This window comes from Hydractinia symbiolongicarpus, chromosome 11, assembly GCF_029227915.1.
Source record: "Hydractinia symbiolongicarpus strain clone_291-10 chromosome 11, HSymV2.1, whole genome shotgun sequence".
In the NCBI taxonomy this organism is placed as follows: domain Eukaryota; kingdom Metazoa; phylum Cnidaria; class Hydrozoa; order Anthoathecata; family Hydractiniidae; genus Hydractinia; species Hydractinia symbiolongicarpus.
In genome coordinates, this window is record NC_079885.1 from 8,071,950 (window position 1) to 8,096,029 (window position 24,080).

The following is a 24,080-nucleotide window of genomic DNA, read 5'->3' on the forward strand; positions in this document are numbered from 1 at the left end:
GCCGCTGTGAATGGGAGAGCGTGAACGCCTTCTAGGGGATCGTTTGCCTATATGCATCATGTTTTCAGGCACGACTTCTTCTTTTGGGGGAGGAGCTTCAAATTTGTCTTTCTCCTGAGCTTTGCGTCTCATTCCAGCCAAATTTACATCTGTTTTAAAAAAATCAAGCATGAAAACCATGAAATTGCTTCTTATAATAAAATTTAGTAACAATGACCTATACACCTGTGTAAAAGGTGTATGAATGGATGAAGATACAATTTCTTGTCTTTTGTGAAAATTTTGCAAATGCCTATTTTGTGAGACTTTGGTGGATAGCTATATTTCTTATATTTTGTGAAAGTTTGTACAGATGACTATATTTGTTGTACTTCACACGACTTTTTGCAGACGGCTATATTTCTAGTGTTTCACGACACTTGCAGAAGGATATATTTGTTGCATTATTCTCTTATTCTCTGCAAAAAGCAAATTTTACAGGTTGTACTAGGCTGTATCAGTAATCAATAAATTAAATACAGCAAAATTAAATTAGCTTACTCGCCACAAAAATATTAATTTTCTTAACTTGAAATAGCTTGTGTAGTAAAGTCATATAATCAGGACCCATTTGCAATGTTTCTGACGTGTTTAAAGGCGATGTTAAAAAATGTGAAACCTTTTACTTCTTCCTTATCGTGAAAATTTATTCTGTAAACTAGGTGGGATAGTAAAATTAATTACACGAAATTTGCAGCTTTTTTGCCAGAAAGGAATAATTTTGCCATGCAGAAATACCAACCCTTGACTTACTAGTGACATGTCTTCAAAACAACTCTAAAGTCTCAAATATCTTAAGTTTCCACACTTAAAAATTTTACCTTTTTCACTGCCATCTACTTCAGTTAACCAACACCAGGTATAACCACCGCTGCAACTTCTTCAGACAACTAAAAGTAAGGATAGCACAACATGAAAACCAAACCTAACATTTTTTAAATGAACAACATGAGATTCTATAACAAATCTTTTTTACTCATTTTAGGAGTTCCACAACCCGTTAATAAGATAGAACCCTTAAAAATTTTAACTTTGTAAACAACAGTCAACATACAACAATGCAGACACATTTCTATTTTTACTTTACAAAATAAAACTTAAATGATATTCCAAAATCCCTATTTTATACCAAAAAGTCAAATCTCATTTTTTAATTCACACAGACAACAACTTATAGCCGTTGTGATTTCAACAGCAAAACAATATTAAAAACATATTACATATTTGTAGCATTTGGGCTTTGTAACAGTTTTCAATTGTTGCAATTTCCGTGCCTAATATTATTACTACGTCAACATGAAACTGTTTTTAAAACCACATTAAAAATTTGCACATCCAAACCTGTGACGTATTTACATAGGATAAATGAATACATATAAAAATTGCTTTTTTGGTTTCTGGTCAACGGTGTCCATAACTAGTATAAATCCAAAAAAACCTGATTGAACTAGAAACGAGTTAGCAGGAACATTACTGTTATTGCGCAGCAAAAAAAAAATTGAAAAACCGCATAGCTACTGTCTGAGAAAACAGAAAAAAATTGCCAAAAAAAGGGCAATAAAAACTTTCGGCTAGGTTAAAAGGTTAAAAACATACCATACAATTCAAAATGATAGCACCAGAAAAGTCAGATTGCACGATCATCAAAAAGAAAACTTCGGTAAAAGTTCTTTCTTGTAGCTTGTAAAAAAAAGAAAACAAAATTTCGATAAAAACAAATCCACTTGACTGTTGAAACGGGGTAACACAAAAGTTGTCATACTAACCATCAAAAAAAAATGCTGACGTCAGCACATGTAAAACTCTTGCTTGTTAGTGTGTTGGTCACTTTCACTGATTCTTAATTTTCTTAAATATGGATTTAATAAATACATGGCGGTAGGTGTTTTTTTTGACCAATGACATTCAGAGCTCTTTAGAACAAACTGATACACAGGAGACTTCAAAAGAATATCATGAGCATGTTTTTAACTGATCGCATTGATTTCAATACTCTTCTTCTCTTCTTCACCCCCAAGATAGGCCGGAGCAAATTTTTGACTTGTTCCTCTTTTATTGATTGAACTACAAAGTCGCAAAATATTTCACTTTGTCTTTATTTTTAGTTGAAATAACTCAACAGAACTTTTTTATTTATTATTTTTATTAAGAACATATCTCTCTAATTAATTACACTCCAAAAAAGTAAACTTCTGCCATTAACAGGCAAAGTTTCTGCACAGACTGCTTTAATGTAAACATTCCCATGTGTCTTGTTACACCAGTATCAGTATTATTAGGCACATTTGAGCAATTTCTCTTTGTAAATTCAGCTGAATTCACCATGGGTTACCAAGTTTGTGTGCTAAGTGATTTAGAAATCCATTTTCTGTTGATTTGACATGAGAAAAATGACATTGCCTAAATAATAGACACCTCTAATTAGCAGACAATAGTAGCTAATTGCGCTGAAGATGTCCATTAGTTGACGAGAAGATTGTATTTAATTTTTATTTACTCACAGTTTTTTACGATTTGAATTTACTGAAGTTACAAATCTATTTTTGAAAAAACTGCATAAAATCAAAAAGTGCTCAAATAAGCACCTGAGTATTATGAAATTTAGTTCTAAAAGCAAGATGACCTGGAGCCAGAAATTTATTAAATTATATCACTTTTTGTAAAGTCGTATACATATAGTTATATTCAACTGAGCATACCAAAAATACTATTTATAAAAAAATAAAAACAAATCAGTTCTCAAATATGCTTTTTTTACTCAGTAAACATACAAGAAAAGTTCTCCATAAACTCCAAAAATTTGGTACAAGTAAAACAAGATTTCCATTTTCTCTTTCTGATCCTTTTTACCCCTTCTTGTTTGTGATTTTGCATGTCATAATTTCTGCAAACAAATATAACAGTTTATCTAACTTGTCTATCTGTACGAATGCTGTTGCTGATTGTAATATTGTGGCGCTCGTGTACCATCATGTTCACCTCTCGATGAATTTCCTTGAGAATATGGAGGGTAATTCATATCAGAAGCAGAAGTGTTATTTGACAGCTGCTCCGACTGTCCACCTTGTGCTAGTGCACCATTCTCATCATTCTTTCTCAAACCTGAAATATTTTTGTTAACAAGGTAAAATATAATACACAAGGCAAGTAAAAAAACCAACAACTAAACAAAACAAAAAAGGTCAAAGGTACAACTTTATGAATTTGTAAGCTGTGTTTTTAAAAAACAAACGATCATCTGCTTTTATTATTTTCTATTTCAATCTATTCTTGAGTTAAATACAGCTAAACTTTTTTTACCTGCTTCTCTTTGCTCTTTTCTCTTTTTAGCTTTTCAATCATAGCATTGAGTTCATCGGTTGACATGGCTTTTTCTCTAGCCGGTGGTACTCCACCTACAGGTGGATTATGAGAGGGAGGTGGTGGGTATGCCCTATCATAAACAGGGTCATACGCACCTGGAGGTGGCCCTCGAAAAGGTTCACGCAAAACTTTTAAATATGTATCAAAATTTCTTGCCACAAAAGATATTGCATCATCGAGTGGCATATTTCGATGTTCTGTTAAAAAAGAAGGTAAAACAAAAACATATTCAAAATCACCACCTGATAAAAAATTTTTTCACAAAACTTAAAATAAAAATAAACCCAAACCTTGTCGAGCGCCATGAAGTATGTTCAGTGTACAAGAACGATGAATCGCATTTTGCGCAGATACAACAATCACATAAAGTGTTCCAGCACGAGTAATACGATCAATTACTTCTGCCACTGGCAAATCAATGGGAGGATAACCTATGTTACAAACCAGTCCAATACTACGCAGCCGAGCTTCAACTTCCTCTGCATAACGGCTAAAAGGAGTGAAGTAAAACAAACATACCGACCACCTACATTTGTGGTCAAACTTCCAAGATGATGGTACAAACACACACACAAAAACACATGCTTAAATAAACATCCCAGGTACGATCAAATTTCCAATATGCAAATACATGTTTATTTTTGCCCAGGAACATATTAGCTAAGAGTATTGGTCGAAAATTTAAAACAGGTCAAGAGCATTCCAGTTTTTATATTTTTGTTTACAGAACATTGAAAAACCTAAGCACTATTATGTAGTTATTCGTTTTGTTGTTTTTAAGACTTCCGTGAAGTGGAATGGAATTTGGAATTTTGGAATTTCTAAGATCTGAAAATTTTTCCTATTAAGAAAAATAAATATATTTTTTGCTAGTTATTTGCATTCTGTATTTGTCAATAAGAACAACTGAAAATTAATGCTGCAACTTTTCTCCACAAATTTTAAGTAGCCAATTTCTTATCATCTTTTAGAATGGAATATGTAAAAAATTGTTTAAATTATTATTTATTTATGTTGTTTATGGTTTATTTGTGGTACAAATAGTTGTAACACCCTTTGCAACTGCCTATCTAATTTCTGCTTAGGGTTACTGCCTATCTTTTATTTACTGAATTTTTATATACTTTATGCTGCACAGTATTTAAACTTATACAGTTAGAAGGCTGGTTTTATACAGCATGTCATTATTGTGCATAGTCCCAGCCCTGTTCCCACATAAAAACAAAGTTGCTGTACACTTTAACAGAAAGACAAATATTTCAGAATGGTGGATAATCTACTACTATATTGAGCTAATCAATAAGAAATATATAATAACACCCGAGCAATAAATTGCTCATCCAAGGTTACAATTTAGACTGGGCGAGCAATCTGAATAAATATAGAATAAGTTTTTAAATGCATATTATATCACAAGTCTTTTTTATCTATTTTTTTTTATCTTTTATTATATATTTTTGTTTTTCTTACTGTAAATAATAAGAAAGATAACATTGATTTCCATGTGAGATGAATTGATTTTGCTCAGCCAGACTAACTTTTTGTGGAATTGGGGGAGCAATTAATGGCTCAGCTAGTTTCTCCTTTTTCAGAATTGGGCGAGCCTTTGCTTGAGTGATCGCTCTCCCCTTATTGATAGGCCTGCTATATCAGATAATATGAAACAGACCTTTCATAAACTTTTGAAAAAAATTTCTTAAATTTTCTTAAAACGCATATTACTTAAATAAAAATGCCTTTACCTTTCCTCCTTAGATAAAGAGATGATTTCACAGTCTGTTGACGGCCTAAAGCGTTATGGAGGTGGTCTATGATCATCGTATGATCTACCGTATGGGTTACTTCTCGGTGGAAATTCCCTGCCACCATATGGAGGTGGGTAACCATCATCGTGAGGATGTGGTGCATATCCTCTACCAGGTGGAAAATCTCTCTGAGGATCATAGGCACCATATCTGTATAAACATATGGTAATTAAATTATCAAATTTTTTCACTGAGATGTTTTTTGGCTAGTTATTTTACACAATCTTTGTATGAACTTTCTTATGCATTTTTATTGCGTGTTGGCATACCTTCCAAATGGATCATCTTTCCTATAAAGTTCTTCGTATCTTGACATTGGTGACAAAGATCGACCATAATTTGAGCCGCTGTGAATGGGAGAGCGTGAACGCCTTCTAGGGGATCGTTTGCCTATATGCATCATGTTTTCAGGCACGACTTCTTCTTTTGGGGGAGGAGCTTCAAATTTGTCTTTCTCCTGAGCTTTGCGTCTCATTCCAGCCAAATTTACATCTGTTTTAAAAAAATCAAGCATGAAAACCATGAAATTGCTTCTTATAATAAAATTTAGTAACAATGACCTATACACCTGTGTAAAAGGTGTATGAATGGATGAAGATACAATTTCTTGTCTTTTGTGAAAATTTTGCAAATGCCTATTTTGTGAGACTTTGGTGGATAGCTATATTTCTTATATTTTGTAAAAAGTTTGTACAGATGACTATATTTGTTGTACTTCACACGACTTTTTGCAGACGGCTATATTTCTAGTGTTTCACGACACTTGCAGAAGGATATATTTGTTGCATTATTCTCTTATTCTCTGCAAAAAGCAAATTTTACAGGTTGTACTAGGCTGTATCAGTAATCAATAAATTAAATACAGCAAAATTAAATTAGCTTACTCGCCACAAAAATATTAATTTTCTTAACTTGAAATAGCTTGTGTAGTAAAGTCATATAATCAGGACCCATTTGCAATGTTTCTGACGTGTTTAAAGGCGATGTTAAAAAATGTGAAACCTTTTACTTCTTCCTTATCGTGAAAATTTATTCTGTAAACTAGGTGGGATAGTAAAATTAATTACACGAAATTTGCAGCTTTTTTGCCAGAAAGGAATAATTTTGCCATGCAGAAATACCAACCCTTGACTTACTAGTGACATGTCTTCAAAACAACTCTAAAGTCTCAAATATCTTAAGTTTCCACACTTAAAAATTTTACCTTTTTCACTGCCATCTACTTCAGTTAACCAACACCAGGTATAACCACCGCTGCAACTTCTTCAGACAACTAAAAGTAAGGATAGCACAACATGAAAACCAAACCTAACATTTTTTAAATGAACAACATGAGATTCTATAACAAATCTTTTTTACTCATTTTAGGAGTTCCACAACCCGTTAATAAGATAGAACCCTTAAAAATTTTAACTTTGTAAACAACAGTCAACATACAACAATGCAGACACATTTCTATTTTTACTTTACAAAATAAAACTTAAATGATATTCCAAAATCCCTATTTTATACCAAAAAGTCAAATCTCATTTTTTAATTCACACAGACAACAACTTATAGCCGTTGTGATTTCAACAGCAAAACAATATTAAAAACATATTACATATTTGTAGCATTTGGGCTTTGTAACAGTTTTCAATTGTTGCAATTTCCGTGCCTAATATTATTACTACGTCAACATGAAACTGTTTTTAAAACCACATTAAAAATTTGCACATCCAAACCTGTGACGTATTTACATAGGATAAATGAATACATATAAAAATTGCTTTTTTGGTTTCTGGTCAACGGTGTCCATAACTAGTATAAATCCAAAAAAACCTGATTGAACTAGAAACGAGTTAGCAGGAACATTACTGTTATTGCGCAGCAAAAAAAAAATTGAAAAACCGCATAGCTACTGTCTGAGAAAACAGAAAAAAATTGCCAAAAAAAGGGCAATAAAAACTTTCGGCTAGGTTAAAAGGTTAAAAACATACCATACAATTCAAAATGATAGCACCAGAAAAGTCAGATTGCACGATCATCAAAAAGAAAACTTCGGTAAAAGTTCTTTCTTGTAGCTTGTAAAAAAAAGAAAACAAAATTTCGATAAAAACAAATCCACTTGACTGTTGAAACGGGGTAACACAAAAGTTGTCATACTAACCATCAAAAAAAAATGCTGACGTCAGCACATGTAAAACTCTTGCTTGTTAGTGTGTTGGTCACTTTCACTGATTCTTAATTTTCTTAAATATGGATTTAATAAATACATGGCGGTAGGTGTTTTTTTTAAAAATTTTAACTTTGTAAACAACAGTCAACATACAACAATGCAGACACATTTCTATTTTTACTTTACAAAATAAAACTTAAATGATATTCCAAAATCCCTATTTTATACCAAAAAGTCAAATCTCATTTTTTAATTCACACAGACAACAACTTATAGCCGTTGTGATTTCAACAGCAAAACAATATTAAAAACATATTACATATTTGTAGCATTTGGGCTTTGTAACAGTTTTCAATTGTTGCAATTTCCGTGCCTAATATTATTACTACGTCAACATGAAACTGTTTTTAAAACCACATTAAAAATTTGCACATCCAAACCTGTGACGTATTTACATAGGATAAATGAATACATATAAAAATTGCTTTTTTGGTTTCTGGTCAACGGTGTCCATAACTAGTATAAATCCAAAAAAACCTGATTGAACTAGAAACGAGTTAGCAGGAACATTACTGTTATTGCGCAGCAAAAAAAAAATTGAAAAACCGCATAGCTACTGTCTGAGAAAACAGAAAAAAATTGCCAAAAAAAGGGCAATAAAAACTTTCGGCTAGGTTAAAAGGTTAAAAACATACCATACAATTCAAAATGATAGCACCAGAAAAGTCAGATTGCACGATCATCAAAAAGAAAACTTCGGTAAAAGTTCTTTCTTGTAGCTTGTAAAAAAAAGAAAACAAAATTTCGATAAAAACAAATCCACTTGACTGTTGAAACGGGGTAACACAAAAGTTGTCATACTAACCATCAAAAAAAAATGCTGACGTCAGCACATGTAAAACTCTTGCTTGTTAGTGTGTTGGTCACTTTCACTGATTCTTAATTTTCTTAAATATGGATTTAATAAATACATGGCGGTAGGTGTTTTTTTTGACCAATGACATTCAGAGCTCTTTAGAACAAACTGATACACAGGAGACTTCAAAAGAATATCATGAGCATGTTTTTAACTGATCGCATTGATTTCAATACTCTTCTTCTCTTCTTCACCCCCAAGATAGGCCGGAGCAAATTTTTGACTTGTTCCTCTTTTATTGATTGAACTACAAAGTCGCAAAATATTTCACTTTGTCTTTATTTTTAGTTGAAATAACTCAACAGAACTTTTTTATTTATTATTTTTATTAAGAACATATCTCTCTAATTAATTACACTCCAAAAAAGTAAACTTCTGCCATTAACAGGCAAAGTTTCTGCACAGACTGCTTTAATGTAAACATTCCCATGTGTCTTGTTACACCAGTATCAGTATTATTAGGCACATTTGAGCAATTTCTCTTTGTAAATTCAGCTGAATTCACCATGGGTTACCAAGTTTGTGTGCTAAGTGATTTAGAAATCCATTTTCTGTTGATTTGACATGAGAAAAATGACATTGCCTAAATAATAGACACCTCTAATTAGCAGACAATAGTAGCTAATTGCGCTGAAGATGTCCATTAGTTGACGAGAAGATTGTATTTAATTTTTATTTACTCACAGTTTTTTACGATTTGAATTTACTGAAGTTACAAATCTATTTTTGAAAAAACTGCATAAAATCAAAAAGTGCTCAAATAAGCACCTGAGTATTATGAAATTTAGTTCTAAAAGCAAGATGACCTGGAGCCAGAAATTTATTAAATTATATCACTTTTTGTAAAGTCGTATACATATAGTTATATTCAACTGAGCATACCAAAAATACTATTTACAAAAAAATAAAAACAAATCAGTTCTCAAATATGCTTTTTTTACTCAGTAAACATACAAGAAAAGTTCTCCATAAACTCCAAAAATTTGGTACAAGTAAAACAAGATTTCCATTTTCTCTTTCTGATCCTTTTTACCCCTTCTTGTTTGTGATTTTGCATGTCATAATTTCTGCAAACAAATATAACAGTTTATCTAACTTGTCTATCTGTACGAATGCTGTTGCTGATTGTAATATTGTGGCGCTCGTGTACCATCATGTTCACCTCTCGATGAATTTCCTTGAGAATATGGAGGGTAATTCATATCAGAAGCAGAAGTGTTATTTGACAGCTGCTCCGACTGTCCACCTTGTGCTAGTGCACCATTCTCATCATTCTTTCTCAAACCTGAAATATTTTTGTTAACAAGGTAAAATATAATACACAAGGCAAGTAAAAAAACCAACAACTAAACAAAACAAAAAAGGTCAAAGGTACAACTTTATGAATTTGTAAGCTGTGTTTTTAAAAAACAAACGATCATCTGCTTTTATTATTTTCTATTTCAATCTATTCTTGAGTTAAATACAGCTAAACTTTTTTTACCTGCTTCTCTTTGCTCTTTTCTCTTTTTAGCTTTTCAATCATAGCATTGAGTTCATCGGTTGACATGGCTTTTTCTCTAGCCGGTGGTACTCCACCTACAGGTGGATTATGAGAGGGAGGTGGTGGGTATGCCCTATCATAAACAGGGTCATACGCACCTGGAGGTGGCCCTCGAAAAGGTTCACGCAAAACTTTTAAATATGTATCAAAATTTCTTGCCACAAAAGATATTGCATCATCGAGTGGCATATTTCGATGTTCTGTTAAAAAAGAAGGTAAAACAAAAACATATTCAAAATCACCACCTGATAAAAAATTTTTTCACAAAACTTAAAATAAAAATAAACCCAAACCTTGTCGAGCGCCATGAAGTATGTTCAGTGTACAAGAACGATGAATCGCATTTTGCGCAGATACAACAATCACATAAAGTGTTCCAGCACGAGTAATACGATCAATTACTTCTGCCACTGGCAAATCAATGGGAGGATAACCTATGTTACAAACCAGTCCAATACTACGCAGCCGAGCTTCAACTTCCTCTGCATAACGGCTAAAAGGAGTGAAGTAAAACAAACATACCGACCACCTACATTTGTGGTCAAACTTCCAAGATGATGGTACAAACACACACACAAAAACACATGCTTAAATAAACATCCCAGGTACGATCAAATTTCCAATATGCAAATACATGTTTATTTTTGCCCAGGAACATATTAGCTAAGAGTATTGGTCGAAAATTTAAAACAGGTCAAGAGCATTCCAGTTTTTATATTTTTGTTTACAGAACATTGAAAAACCTAAGCACTATTATGTAGTTATTCGTTTTGTTGTTTTTAAGACTTCCGTGAAGTGGAATGGAATTTGGAATTTTGGAATTTCTAAGATCTGAAAATTTTTCCTATTAAGAAAAATAAATATATTTTTTGCTAGTTATTTGCATTCTGTATTTGTCAATAAGAACAACTGAAAATTAATGCTGCAACTTTTCTCCACAAATTTTAAGTAGCCAATTTCTTATCATCTTTTAGAATGGAATATGTAAAAAATTGTTTAAATTATTATTTATTTATGTTGTTTATGGTTTATTTGTGGTACAAATAGTTGTAACACCCTTTGCAACTGCCTATCTAATTTCTGCTTAGGGTTACTGCCTATCTTTTATTTACTGAATTTTTATATACTTTATGCTGCACAGTATTTAAACTTATACAGTTAGAAGGCTGGTTTTATACAGCATGTCATTATTGTGCATAGTCCCAGCCCTGTTCCCACATAAAAACAAAGTTGCTGTACACTTTAACAGAAAGACAAATATTTCAGAATGGTGGATAATCTACTACTATATTGAGCTAATCAATAAGAAATATATAATAACACCCGAGCAATAAATTGCTCATCCAAGGTTACAATTTAGACTGGGCGAGCAATCTGAATAAATATAGAATAAGTTTTTAAATGCATATTATATCACAAGTCTTTTTTATCTATTTTTTTTTATCTTTTATTATATATTTTTGTTTTTCTTACTGTAAATAATAAGAAAGATAACATTGATTTCCATGTGAGATGAATTGATTTTGCTCAGCCAGACTAACTTTTTGTGGAATTGGGGGAGCAATTAATGGCTCAGCTAGTTTCTCCTTTTTCAGAATTGGGCGAGCCTTTGCTTGAGTGATCGCTCTCCCCTTATTGATAGGCCTGCTATATCAGATAATATGAAACAGACCTTTCATAAACTTTTGAAAAAAATTTCTGAAATTTTCTTAAAACGCATATTACTTAAATAAAAATGCCTTTACCTTTCCTCCTTAGATAAAGAGATGATTTCACAGTCTGTTGACGGCCTAAAGCGTTATGGAGGTGGTCTATGATCATCGTATGATCTACCGTATGGGTTACTTCTCGGTGGAAATTCCCTGCCACCATATGGAGGTGGGTAACCATCATCGTGAGGATGTGGTGCATATCCTCTACCAGGTGGAAAATCTCTCTGAGGATCATAGGCACCATATCTGTATAAACATATGGTAATTAAATTATCAAATTTTTTCACTGAGATGTTTTTTGGCTAGTTATTTTACACAATCTTTGTATGAACTTTCTTATGCATTTTTATTGCGTGTTGGCATACCTTCCAAATGGATCATCTTTCCTATAAAGTTCTTCGTATCTTGACATTGGTGACAAAGATCGACCATAATTTGAGCCGCTGTGAATGGGAGAGCGTGAACGCCTTCTAGGGGATCGTTTGCCTATATGCATCATGTTTTCAGGCACGACTTCTTCTTTTGGGGGAGGAGCTTCAAATTTGTCTTTCTCCTGAGCTTTGCGTCTCATTCCAGCCAAATTTACATCTGTTTTAAAAAAATCAAGCATGAAAACCATGAAATTGCTTCTTATAATAAAATTTAGTAACAATGACCTATACACCTGTGTAAAAGGTGTATGAATGGATGAAGATACAATTTCTTGTCTTTTGTGAAAATTTTGCAAATGCCTATTTTGTGAGACTTTGGTGGATAGCTATATTTCTTATATTTTGTGAAAGTTTGTACAGATGACTATATTTGTTGTACTTCACACGACTTTTTGCAGACGGCTATATTTCTAGTGTTTCACGACACTTGCAGAAGGATATATTTGTTGCATTATTCTCTTATTCTCTGCAAAAAGCAAATTTTACAGGTTGTACTAGGCTGTATCAGTAATCAATAAATTAAATACAGCAAAATTAAATTAGCTTACTCGCCACAAAAATATTAATTTTCTTAACTTGAAATAGCTTGTGTAGTAAAGTCATATAATCAGGACCCATTTGCAATGTTTCTGACGTGTTTAAAGGCGATGTTAAAAAATGTGAAACCTTTTACTTCTTCCTTATCGTGAAAATTTATTCTGTAAACTAGGTGGGATAGTAAAATTAATTACACGAAATTTGCAGCTTTTTTGCCAGAAAGGAATAATTTTGCCATGCAGAAATACCAACCCTTGACTTACTAGTGACATGTCTTCAAAACAACTCTAAAGTCTCAAATATCTTAAGTTTCCACACTTAAAAATTTTACCTTTTTCACTGCCATCTACTTCAGTTAACCAACACCAGGTATAACCACCGCTGCAACTTCTTCAGACAACTAAAAGTAAGGATAGCACAACATGAAAACCAAACCTAACATTTTTTAAATGAACAACATGAGATTCTATAACAAATCTTTTTTACTCATTTTAGGAGTTCCACAACCCGTTAATAAGATAGAACCCTTAAAAATTTTAACTTTGTAAACAACAGTCAACATACAACAATGCAGACACATTTCTATTTTTACTTTACAAAATAAAACTTAAATGATATTCCAAAATCCCTATTTTATACCAAAAAGTCAAATCTCATTTTTTAATTCACACAGACAACAACTTATAGCCGTTGTGATTTCAACAGCAAAACAATATTAAAAACATATTACATATTTGTAGCATTTGGGCTTTGTAACAGTTTTCAATTGTTGCAATTTCCGTGCCTAATATTATTACTACGTCAACATGAAACTGTTTTTAAAACCACATTAAAAATTTGCACATCCAAACCTGTGACGTATTTACATAGGATAAATGAATACATATAAAAATTGCTTTTTTGGTTTCTGGTCAACGGTGTCCATAACTAGTATAAATCCAAAAAAACCTGATTGAACTAGAAACGAGTTAGCAGGAACATTACTGTTATTGCGCAGCAAAAAAAATATTGAAAAACCGCATAGCTACTGTCTGAGAAAACAGAAAAAAATTGCCAAAAAAAGGGCAATAAAAACTTTCGGCTAGGTTAAAAGGTTAAAAACATACCATACAATTCAAAATGATAGCACCAGAAAAGTCAGATTGCACGATCATCAAAAAGAAAACTTCGGTAAAAGTTCTTTCTTGTAGCTTGTAAAAAAAAGAAAACAAAATTTCGATAAAAACAAATCCACTTGACTGTTGAAACGGGGTAACACAAAAGTTGTCATACTAACCATCAAAAAAAAATGCTGACGTCAGCACATGTAAAACTCTTGCTTGTTAGTGTGTTGGTCACTTTCACTGATTCTTAATTTTCTTAAATATGGATTTAATAAATACATGGCGGTAGGTGTTTTTTTTGACCAATGACATTCAGAGCTCTTTAGAACAAACTGATACACAGGAGACTTCAAAAGAATATCATGAGCATGTTTTTAACTGATCGCATTGATTTCAATACTCTTCTTCTCTTCTTCACCCCCAAGATAGGCCGGAGCAAATTTTTGACTTGTTCCTCTTTTATTGATTGAACTACAAAGTCGCAAAATATTTCACTTTGTCTTTATTTTTAGTTGAAATAACTCAACAGAACTTTTTTATTTATTATTTTTATTAAGAACATATCTCTCTAATTAATTACACTCCAAAAAAGTAAACTTCTGCCATTAACAGGCAAAGTTTCTGCACAGACTGCTTTAATGTAAACATTCCCATGTGTCTTGTTACACCAGTATCAGTATTATTAGGCACATTTGAGCAATTTCTCTTTGTAAATTCAGCTGAATTCACCATGGGTTACCAAGTTTGTGTGCTAAGTGATTTAGAAATCCATTTTCTGTTGATTTGACATGAGAAAAATGACATTGCCTAAATAATAGACACCTCTAATTAGCAGACAATAGTAGCTAATTGCGCTGAAGATGTCCATTAGTTGACGAGAAGATTGTATTTAATTTTTATTTACTCACAGTTTTTTACGATTTGAATTTACTGAAGTTACAAATCTATTTTTGAAAAAACTGCATAAAATCAAAAAGTGCTCAAATAAGCACCTGAGTATTATGAAATTTAGTTCTAAAAGCAAGATGACCTGGAGCCAGAAATTTATTAAATTATATCACTTTTTGTAAAGTCGTATACATATAGTTATATTCAACTGAGCATACCAAAAATACTATTTACAAAAAAATAAAAACAAATCAGTTCTCAAATATGCTTTTTTTACTCAGTAAACATACAAGAAAAGTTCTCCATAAACTCCAAAAATTTGGTACAAGTAAAACAAGATTTCCATTTTCTCTTTCTGATCCTTTTTACCCCTTCTTGTTTGTGATTTTGCATGTCATAATTTCTGCAAACAAATATAACAGTTTATCTAACTTGTCTATCTGTACGAATGCTGTTGCTGATTGTAATATTGTGGCGCTCGTGTACCATCATGTTCACCTCTCGATGAATTTCCTTGAGAATATGGAGGGTAATTCATATCAGAAGCAGAAGTGTTATTTGACAGCTGCTCCGACTGTCCACCTTGTGCTAGTGCACCATTCTCATCATTCTTTCTCAAACCTGAAATATTTTTGTTAACAAGGTAAAATATAATACACAAGGCAAGTAAAAAAACCAACAACTAAACAAAACAAAAAAGGTCAAAGGTACAACTTTATGAATTTGTAAGCTGTGTTTTTAAAAAACAAACGATCATCTGCTTTTATTATTTTCTATTTCAACCTATTCTTGAGTTAAATACAGCTAAACTTTTTTTACCTGCTTCTCTTTGCTCTTTTTCTCTTTTTAGCTTTTCAATCATAGCATTGAGTTCATCGGTTGACATGGCTTTTTCTCTAGCCGGTGGTACTCCACCTACAGGTGGATTATGAGAGGAAGGTGGTGGGTATGCCCTATCATAAACAGGGTCATACGCACCTGGAGGTGGCCCTCGAAAAGGTTCACGCAAAACTTTTAAATATGTATCAAAATTTCTTGCCACAAAAGATATTGCATCATCGAGTGGCATATTTCGATGTTCTGTTAAAAAAGAAGGTAAAACAAAAACATATTCAAAATCACCACCTGATAAAAAATTTTTTCACAAAACTTAAAATAAAAATAAACCCAAACCTTGTCGAGCGCCATGAAGTATGTTCAGTGTACAAGAACGATGAATCGCATTTTGCGCAGATACAACAATCACATAAAGTGTTCCAGCACGAGTAATACGATCAATTACTTCTGCCACTGGCAAATCAATGGGAGGATAACCTATGTTACAAACCAGTCCAATACTACGCAGCCGAGCTTCAACTTCCTCTGCATAACGGCTAAAAGGAGTGAAGTAAAACAAACATACCGACCACCTACATTTGTGGTCAAACTTCCAAGATGATGGTACAAACACACACACAAAAACACATGCTTAAATAAACATCCCAGGTACGATCAAATTTCCAATATGCAAATACATGTTTATTTTTGCCCAGGAACATATTAGCTAAGAGTATTGGTCGAAAATTTAAAACAGGTCAAGAGCATTCCAGTTTTTACATTTTTGTTTACAGAACATTGAAAAACCTAAGCACTATTATGTAGTTATTCGTTTTGTTGTTTTTAAGACTTCCGTGAAGTGGAATGGAATTTGGAATTTTGGAATTTCTAAGATCTGAAAATTTTTCCTATTAAGAAAAATAAATATATTTTTTGCGAGTTATTTGCATTCTGTATTTGTCAATAAGAACAACTGAAAATTAATGCTGCAACTTTTCTCCACAAATTTTAAGTAGCCAATTTCTTATCATCTTTTAGAATGGAATATGTAAAAAATTGTTTAAATTATTATTTATTTATGTTGTTTATGGTTTATTTGTGGTACAAATAGTTGTAACACCCTTTGCAACTGCCTATCTAATTTCTGCTTAGGGTTACTGCCTATCTTTTATTTACTGAATTTTTATATACTTTATGCTGCACAGTATTTAAACTTATACAGTTAGAAGGCTGGTTTTATACAGCATGTCATTATTGTGCATAGTCCCAGCCCTGTTCCCACATAAAAACGAAGTTGCTGTACACTTTAACAGAAAGACAAATATTTCAGAATGGTGGATAATCTACTACTATATTGAGCTAATCAATAAGAAATATATAATAACACCCAAGCAATAAATTGCTCTTCCAAGGTTACAATTTAGATTGGGCGAGCAATCTGAATAAATATAGAATAAGTTTTTAAATGCATATTATATCACAAGTCTTTTTTATCTATTTTTTTTTATCTTTTATTATATATTTTTGTTTTTCTTACTGTAAATAATAAAAAAAATAACATTGATTTCCATGTGAGATGAATTGATTTTGCTCAGCCAGACAAACTTTTTGTGGAATTGGGGGAGCAATTAATGGCTCAGCTAGTTTCTCATTTCTCAGAATTGGGCGAGCCTTTGCTTGAGTGATTGCTCTCCCCTTATTGATAGGCCTGCTATATCAGATAATATAAAACAGACCTTCCATAAACTTTTGAAAAAAATTTCTTAAATTTTCTTAAAACGCATATTACTTAAATAAAAATGCCTTTACCTTTCCTCCTTAGATAAAGAGATGATTTCACAGTCTGTTGACGGCCTAAAGCGTTGTGGAGGTGGTCTATGATCATCGTATGATCTACCGTATGGGTTACTTCTCGGTGGAAATTCCCTGCCACTATATGGAGGTGGGTAACCATCATCGTGAGGATGTGGTGCATATCCTCTACCAGGTGGAAAATCTCTTTGAGGATCATAGGCACCATATCTGTATAAACATATGGTAATTAAATTATCAAATTTTTTCACTGAGATGTTTTTTGGCTAGTTATTTTACACAATATTTGTTATTTTTACTGCGTGTTGGCATACCTTCCAAATGGATCATCTTTCCTATAAAGTTCTTCGTATCTTGACATTGGTGACAAAGATCGACCATAATTTGAGCCGCTGTGAACGGGAGAGCGTGAACGCCTTCTAGGGGATCGTTTGCCTATATGCATCATGTTTTCAGGCACGACTTCTTCTTTTGGGGGAGGAGCTTCAAATTTGTCTTTCTCCTGAGCTTTGCGTCTCATTCCAGCCAAATTTACATCTGTTTTAAAAAAATCAAGCATGAAAACCATGAAATTGCTTCTTATAATAAAATTTAGTAACAATGACCTATACACCTGTGTAAAAGGTGTATGAATGGATGAAGAAACAATGAAAACATCATATTGAAACGTGTTAGTTAGTACTAATTTTGTCTGTTAAACTGATGATTCCAGATTGAAAATACTAGTTGACCCTTCTTAATCATCAAACACCTTTACATTTTTTCTAATAACTTATTTTCCCTGTTATCTAGCTGTTAATCATCAATTACATATATTTTTTCATTTTAGCATATACAATGATAAAGCAACAGAAGGCTTGCAAGGATTTAATTTCACTACTGTTTTAAAGCTATTCATCTGTCCTTTAATTTTAGGTACTTGACAGCACCATCCTCACTCATTGGAATATGTTTGACTGCTTAACTCCTGGTTGGTGCCTTATGTGAACACCTATAAAACACCTTTACCAATGCTAAGAATACTATCAATATTTTCCAAACTGTAACTTATTGCATAAAAATCATAACTATTCAAATCTATACTCCACTACTACAACATAATAACTAAAACAAGCATACCAATTCTTTTTCCAAATATTGTTTTTCCATGCATTTCTAAAACAGCTGTATCTGCTCCTTTTTCATCGGTGAATTGAACAAACCCAAAGTTTTTGTGGATGGAAACACTATCGATGGTGCCATACTTTCCAAATATTTCTTCAATTTCTAATTTTGATGCTTTATCCACTGCTAAATTACCAACAAACACTCTGCAGCGCAGTGAACGTTGATCATTGCTGTTTGTGTCCCTACCAATTCTCCGCCTTTGCCTTGGGCTTCTGGAACGTCTTTCTTTGCTGTCACCACTCATTTTCTTATTTTTATTTTCTATGCAAGAAAACAATTTAAAAAAATTATACTTGAACTTTTTTCAATTTTTTTAAGATCTTTTTTTTCAAAATTGGTATCAGGTTTGGATTATTAGAAAAAAACTTGATGAAAACCACAGGTATAAACAAAACATTTATATTGCTATTAACACAGCAAAAATTCCAGCTTAGAGTATCAAATATGGGAAAACTATATTCATGCATAGAATAAGCACTCTGAAGACCACATGAAAAGTTTAAACGCTACTTCCACCCTTTCCCTACTTAAGTGTAGATTTTTGGCTTTGTTACACAAACTAGTCTATTGTCAAGGATAACTTTTGAAACTCATAATTTTGATGTACAATTTATACTCTGTATAAATTGTACTTTCTTTTATAAGCTAATGTATTAGGATTGTTTTTTTTAGTATAGAGCTCCTGAAGCTGCCACCTTGGTTGGTTGTGTTAGAGAAACGTTTTAAAAATTGTATTTATTAGATCAAAGTAAAATTCAATTTAGTTGTAAGGGCTAAAATACGTAAATAAAATGATGTCGGCCTTATATCATAGACTTTAAAAAGTTGGTTAACAAGTTATTTCTTAATTTTTTTCAAAAGCTCTTCAGCTCTAAAGATATCCACGTTAAAAAAAATTCAGATTTAACTTGTTTGCTAGTCCCAGGCCTCTTAAATTTTTTCCAATGACGTAATAAATCAGAATCTGCAACTTGGTTGGTCGTCAGAAAAAAATGAAGAGGCCTGGGACAAGCAAACAAGTGTCATTTTGGCAAAAAATTTTATGGTATATAATCAATTCACCTTTATAATATCTATGCATTGATAAGGGATCGTCTCCACAAATTATTGTTCTAATGCATATACTATTTTATTTCAAACGATCTCTATATATACTATTTTAGAACAGATTTTAAAAAACATTTTCGTTTCAAATCTGTTTCAATGTTTAAAACAGTTTCAAATCACTTTGTTGAATTGAAAATCATTATGTAATTGTTTGCAAATCGTTCGCATTTGTTTCCTATTTGTTTAAAAAATTGTCTAATTCGTTTTAGCACTTAGTTAAATTCGCTTCAGTTCAAATTGTTCAAGAGCCCTTCTAATATAACACTTGTATACATTGCATACATCATCGTATGCATCACCAATTTCTCAGATATTCAACTATCAAATTATGTAACTACGCTCAAGTTTCACACCTTTTTCTCGGATGCGGTAGTTGTTTGTCTTTTGTTCTTACTAATTATCTGGCGAGTCTTGTAAGTCATTAACTTGCGCGTAATAAACAAAAGATTATTGAAGAAAAATAGCTTATTATAACTGCTCGTACCTATTGTTAAGTAGTGTTAACATAACTATTCCCAATAGCATAATTGCAAATGTTATCAACTCTATCAATGTGACATGAAGAGTCATTGTTTAATATTTTTATTAAACAAAAGTTTTGTGTGGAAACTAAATAAACTTGAGAGAAGGCATTGTTGGTTGCGCAGGGTAAATAAAGCTTTTAAGTGATAGAAATTATATTTTAACAAAGATTGAAACTTAAATTTTGATAAAAGGCTATTTTAGATCGCATTATAAAAGTTTAAGAATGAAAAACGGTGATAGAAATGTTTTTTTAGATCGCATTTTGAAAGTTTAAAAACGAAAAACCGCTATAGAAAAGCTTTTTTAGATCGCATTTTAAAAGTTTAAAAACGAAAAACGGAGATAGAAATGTTTTTTTAGATCGCATTAAGTTTAAAAACGAAAATGTTTTTTTAGATCGCATTTTAAGTTTAAAAACGAAAAACAGCAATAGAAATGTTTTTTTAGATCGCATTTTAAAAGTTTAAAAACGAAAAGCGGCGATAGAAATATTTTTTTTAAATCGCAAATTAAAAGCTTAAGAACAAAGAACGGCGATAGAAAACAAACAAACAACAAAACAAAAAACAAAGACAATGTTTAAACAATAAAATGTAGCGTGATACTATAAAACGTCAAAAGTTATATTTTTAGATTTTTTTGGTAATAAAATTTAATTTTTTTTCAAAATCTTATCGCGAAGGGAAAAGTCCCGAACGTAGGGTTTTTCCGTTTTTCCGTTGCTAAACGTTGCTTTTTATAAAAAGAACTTTTAAAAGTTTGGCATGTTAAAAAATATGTTTCCACGATAAAGAAATATTACAAAAGTTTTAAAAGTAGCATTAGTTTTTTTTTTTACATATTTAGATCATTGGATTTGTTTTTTAAAAGAGCTTGTGTTTTTTAAATGTATCGAGATTAAAATCGCGTTATATAATTAGTTTCGTTGTTAAAAAAAAAAAAAATTCAATGGCCTTAGCGTTATTTTTTCTCGCGCAGAGTTTTGTTTTTAAACAATGTTTCTTGCTGTGCTTTTGTTTTTAACAGGAAGCAATTATTTTCGCGAAAATTTGAAAGGAACTTGCGAGCCTATTGTTTTTTTTAATGAAAGCAATTATTTTTGCAAGTTGACCGTACGCGTACGCTTACATCTGGACTGTACTGTATCTGCTTTCTTTGTCCCAAAAATAACAAAAAGGGGCCAGCGAAAGCGAAAATATCACTGCATATCGATCGTTTTAAAACAGTGAAAACCTGATCTTGGAAAGCTAAAAAATTGCTGTAGATCGTTTAAAAATCTAGGAAATCAGGATCATAAAAAGTAGCAGTCCTATTTTATCATCAAACTATTACCTCAATCGCAGCAAATGTGCCCTAGTTGCTGATTTCTCCAACTTGTTGTCAAAATCACCAACATCATGATTTTAGACTGCAGATTTAAAATTTTGACCCCTCTAGCTAGTTAGTATATTTATACTGTGACAGTATATTAAAAAAAGTTGCTTGTTCTGTTACCATACTGCTGGTTTGCTAATGGCTCTTTAGTCGTTCTGTATAGAATAGATGTTCACTGCTGGTTCTCTGGTCTTATGTAAAGACTGCTAGTGTAGTCCTTTATTAGAGCTGTATATATGCCAGTTTACCGCACAAACTAAAACTTAAAGGGAACCCGATGTATAAAATTATGTTGGACTTATATAATAGAGCTTAAAAAGATAGCTAACAAGTCTTTTGAAATTTTTCAAAAGCTCTTTTTGTTCCCAAACTAGCATTTTATACCTCAGGTACCCTTTAAAACGTACCTCCAATTTTAACAAAAGTGATCGAAAATCAACTCAAAATATTGTACTAATTACCAGAATTTGCACATCGCCTAATACAAAGACAAGTGGACAGAGATTTAGAATTGCCAAATCCTTTTTTGCCAGCGTTAATCAAACATTCTAGTGATCAAAACTTGACTTTGAAAGGGTATCGGCTCTGTTAAATGAGTGCATGTAGCTCGTTGTTCCTTGCATGGTAGAAGACTGGCAAAGGAATGCTTATCCAGCGCTGCTTCTATTATTCTTATTGCAAAAAGGCATAGCAAAAAACACATTTTATAATTATTACCAAAATTAATCTTAGTTGCAATAATTTACTCTTCTTCTTTTTTCTCAAGTTATCGTTTTACGGCAACTTGTTCAGGGGGCATTTTTTTGTCACCCGTGAGATGACATCAAAACTGGGTTTAATTCGAAAAAAAACTATCACAAAATGGCGGCTTTCGAGAAGGAAGCATAAAATTATATATATTAGCTTTATTATTTCGATTTTTACCTAATAAATGTTAAAATACAAATTCTCAACATAGTATAAACAGACAAGGTGACCACTAATAAAATGAGAACAGAAGTAAGGACATTAAGGAGAATTAAGAAGAAAAGTTGACATTTTTAGGGATATTTTGCTGTAAACGATAATAAAAAAATAAGGATAACTAAGGAGAAAACCCAATTTTAGTTCTCTTTCTTAATGTTACATACACATACTATGCTTTATGATAAGAAAATTATACATATTATACAAACATACATATAAACTATGCCTTGAAAGAGGGAAAATATAGGATTTCAGGTAACAGAGAAATGTCGTATTTCACTGGTGATGAACAATCCATGATGAACACATTTCCAAAAAAGTTACGATCATAAAATCAAGAAATAAGGAGAAAATAAGGAGAATAGCTAAAATTTCAATTTTTCCAAGCATATTTAAGTACTTTTAAGGAGATTTTCTTTTTCTAAGGTTATTTAAGGAATTTAAGGAGATGGTCACCATCCTGACAGAATAAAAGACAACAAAAGCCCAGGTATAAGGTTTTAGAGTTGGTTTTAGGGTTAACTCAAAAGTGCACGACAAAACAAAGAAAGATACACCTGAAAAAACTTGCAGATTTTCATACTGTTCGCCATTTCTGATTTGGTGACCGTCCTGGCCACACCGCCTAAAAATATAAAAAGATTCAAAGAAACCTTCATTTAGTGGGATTATAATGTACGAATGTTTAGTTAAATTAAACATTGTCTACCACCCTCCCCCCCTCCCTCGTGTGTGGTGTACCCTGGCTGTATTTGATCTGTTTTATTCTATTATTTACACTATTTCGTTAGAGAACCTGAATCTTATTTCTTTCCATATGAGACCTATTAATTCTGATTCAAGCTCAACCACAACACCTTTTTTTACAGTGACGGCGAATTTCGCTAGAACTATCAAAAAGCGCGTAGATTAGTGGTTATTGTGGCGCCGTAGATTAGTGGTTATAGCTCTCGTACTCTGTGCGGGAGACCAGGGTTCGATTCCTCTTGACGACGAACATGTGCTACCATAGCCCTGGGTTAACCCACGCCATGTGAGGGAGATTGTGAAGATGGCACACTGTGTGGGCCGTTGTGGATGTGTTGCGGGAGTTGTCTAGTAAAGCGCGGGCTCTAATTGGGTCTGCGTAGCTCAAAATGAGCTTTAAATACTCTAGGACTCTCCATCTAAGCCATGGCCCCTCCTGGAAATAATAGGCAGGGTATATCCTCGATACTTGTGAGGCTAGCCATGTAAAATATGCATATCTATCACACACAGGGCACGCACGGCACTATTTTTAAAGTGTACGGAGGGCTTAATCTTCTTAGGATATTATTTTGGCAATTATCCCAACGTATTTATTTTTAATTATCTACCGGCGTCGCCCACCTCTAAATCGCCCTTACACCATCACGAATATCCCAGGTTTTTCATCAAATCCTGCGCTTGGGCTCGCAAAAGATATTTTTGAGCGATTCCTATAATATTTAACTATTTAGACAACCTCGTCCCCAGAACTATTTGCTTCTCAACGGCGCTGCGTTTTCTGAGGTGCTGGATCCAACTAGACTCTTGGAATAAAAACATGTTTTTCTAACATTATCCTTAAAGTCACCTTGCGTGCCGTACCATATTTAAACGTAAAAAAATCTACGTATTTACATCTGGTTTGTAGTTCTCTCACAAAAGCTTATCGTCGACCTTCGCCCCATTGAATCTAAGGCATATATAGCATTTACGTACGCTCGAACCCAGCATCTTTTGTGGATTTTTAGAAAGCGCGGCAGCGCCATTAAAAAAGAAAATATACCACGAGGAAAATTATAAAGCTGTCCT

General features: G+C 32.6%; 5 protein-coding genes across 6 annotated transcripts; all 5 read right to left on the reverse strand.

The window, feature by feature from the left end:
- Window positions 1–2,775: 2,775 nt before the first annotated feature.
- LOC130613403 (nuclear receptor coactivator 5-like) lies at window positions 2,776–5,078 on the reverse strand. Its single transcript, XM_057434753.1, has 7 exons — window positions 5,072–5,078; window positions 4,941–5,011; window positions 4,556–4,639; window positions 4,186–4,243; window positions 3,693–3,986; window positions 3,340–3,599; window positions 2,776–3,141 (listed from the first exon to the last, which is right to left on the reverse strand). Exons 1-7 carry the CDS (start codon window positions 5,076–5,078, stop codon window positions 3,136–3,138), a joined length of 780 nt encoding a protein of 259 aa, XP_057290736.1. The 3' UTR covers window positions 2,776–3,135.
- On the reverse strand, window positions 3,753–8,941 carry LOC130614036 (rhodopsin-like). 2 transcript variants are annotated; one of them, XM_057435431.1, is made up of 6 exons: window positions 8,231–8,941; window positions 7,187–8,144; window positions 6,412–6,480; window positions 5,477–5,699; window positions 5,145–5,357; window positions 3,753–3,892 (listed from the first exon to the last, which is right to left on the reverse strand). In XM_057435431.1, the coding sequence occupies exons 4-5, from the start codon at window positions 5,680–5,682 to the stop codon at window positions 5,198–5,200; spliced, it is 366 nt and encodes a 121-aa protein (XP_057291414.1). In that variant the 5' UTR covers window positions 5,683–5,699; window positions 6,412–6,480; window positions 7,187–8,144; window positions 8,231–8,941; the 3' UTR covers window positions 3,753–3,892; window positions 5,145–5,197. The 2 variants fall into 2 exon arrangements, with proteins under 2 accessions (XP_057291414.1, XP_057291413.1); XM_057435430.1 differs by having other exon boundaries at window positions 7,187–7,270; window positions 7,357–8,941.
- A 151-nt stretch (window positions 8,942–9,092) lies between these two features.
- Window positions 9,093–11,503, reverse strand: LOC130613404 (nuclear receptor coactivator 5-like). The gene is made up of 7 exons (XM_057434754.1): window positions 11,497–11,503; window positions 11,366–11,436; window positions 10,981–11,064; window positions 10,611–10,668; window positions 10,118–10,411; window positions 9,765–10,024; window positions 9,093–9,566 (listed from the first exon to the last, which is right to left on the reverse strand). The coding sequence occupies exons 1-7, from the start codon at window positions 11,501–11,503 to the stop codon at window positions 9,561–9,563; spliced, it is 780 nt and encodes a 259-aa protein (XP_057290737.1). The 3' UTR covers window positions 9,093–9,560.
- LOC130614035 (rhodopsin-like) lies at window positions 10,178–14,491 on the reverse strand. Its single transcript, XM_057435429.1, has 5 exons — window positions 13,611–14,491; window positions 12,836–12,904; window positions 11,902–12,124; window positions 11,570–11,782; window positions 10,178–10,317 (listed from the first exon to the last, which is right to left on the reverse strand). The coding sequence occupies exons 3-4, from the start codon at window positions 12,105–12,107 to the stop codon at window positions 11,623–11,625; spliced, it is 366 nt and encodes a 121-aa protein (XP_057291412.1). The 5' UTR covers window positions 12,108–12,124; window positions 12,836–12,904; window positions 13,611–14,491; the 3' UTR covers window positions 10,178–10,317; window positions 11,570–11,622.
- A 151-nt stretch (window positions 14,492–14,642) lies between these two features.
- Window positions 14,643–18,563, reverse strand: LOC130614033 (nuclear receptor coactivator 5-like). Its single transcript, XM_057435427.1, has 6 exons — window positions 18,243–18,563; window positions 17,438–17,660; window positions 17,121–17,333; window positions 15,669–15,868; window positions 15,315–15,575; window positions 14,643–15,116 (listed from the first exon to the last, which is right to left on the reverse strand). Exons 1-6 carry the CDS (start codon window positions 18,532–18,534, stop codon window positions 14,932–14,934), a joined length of 1,374 nt encoding a protein of 457 aa, XP_057291410.1. The 5' UTR covers window positions 18,535–18,563; the 3' UTR covers window positions 14,643–14,931.
- Window positions 18,564–24,080: the final 5,517 nt, after the last annotated feature.

Bases quoted from the DNA above. Each gene is read 5' to 3' on its own strand.
- LOC130613403 (XM_057434753.1), bottom strand. The intron at 4,640-4,940 runs GTTAGTCTGGCT...TTTCTGTTAAAG, and splicing joins CTCCCCCAATTCCACAAAAA to TGTACAGCAACTTTGTTTTT. The intron at 4,244-4,555 runs GTATAAGTTTAA...TTTTCTTAATAG, and splicing joins ATAAAACCAGCCTTCTAACT to GAAAAATTTTCAGATCTTAG.
- LOC130614036 (XM_057435431.1), bottom strand. From the start codon at position 5,682: ATGAGACGCAAAGCTCAGGAGAAAGACAAATTTGAAGCTCCTCCCCCA. The intron at 5,358-5,476 runs GTATGCCAACAC...ATGTTTATACAG, and splicing joins AAAGATGATCCATTTGGAAG to ATATGGTGCCTATGATCCTC.
- LOC130613404 (XM_057434754.1), bottom strand. The intron at 10,412-10,610 runs GTCTTAAAAACA...TGTTTATTTAAG, and splicing joins TTCCATTCCACTTCACGGAA to CATGTGTTTTTGTGTGTGTG. The intron at 10,025-10,117 runs GTTTGGGTTTAT...CTTTTTTAACAG, and splicing joins ACTTCATGGCGCTCGACAAG to AACATCGAAATATGCCACTC.
- LOC130614035 (XM_057435429.1), bottom strand. From the start codon at position 12,107: ATGAGACGCAAAGCTCAGGAGAAAGACAAATTTGAAGCTCCTCCCCCA. The intron at 11,783-11,901 runs GTATGCCAACAC...ATGTTTATACAG, and splicing joins AAAGATGATCCATTTGGAAG to ATATGGTGCCTATGATCCTC.
- LOC130614033 (XM_057435427.1), bottom strand. From the start codon at position 18,534: ATGAGTGGTGACAGCAAAGAAAGACGTTCCAGAAGCCCAAGGCAAAGG. The intron at 17,661-18,242 runs GTATGCTTGTTT...TTTTTAAAACAG, and splicing joins AATATTTGGAAAAAGAATTG to ATGTAAATTTGGCTGGAATG. The intron at 15,576-15,668 runs GTTTGGGTTTAT...CTTTTTTAACAG, and splicing joins ACTTCATGGCGCTCGACAAG to AACATCGAAATATGCCACTC.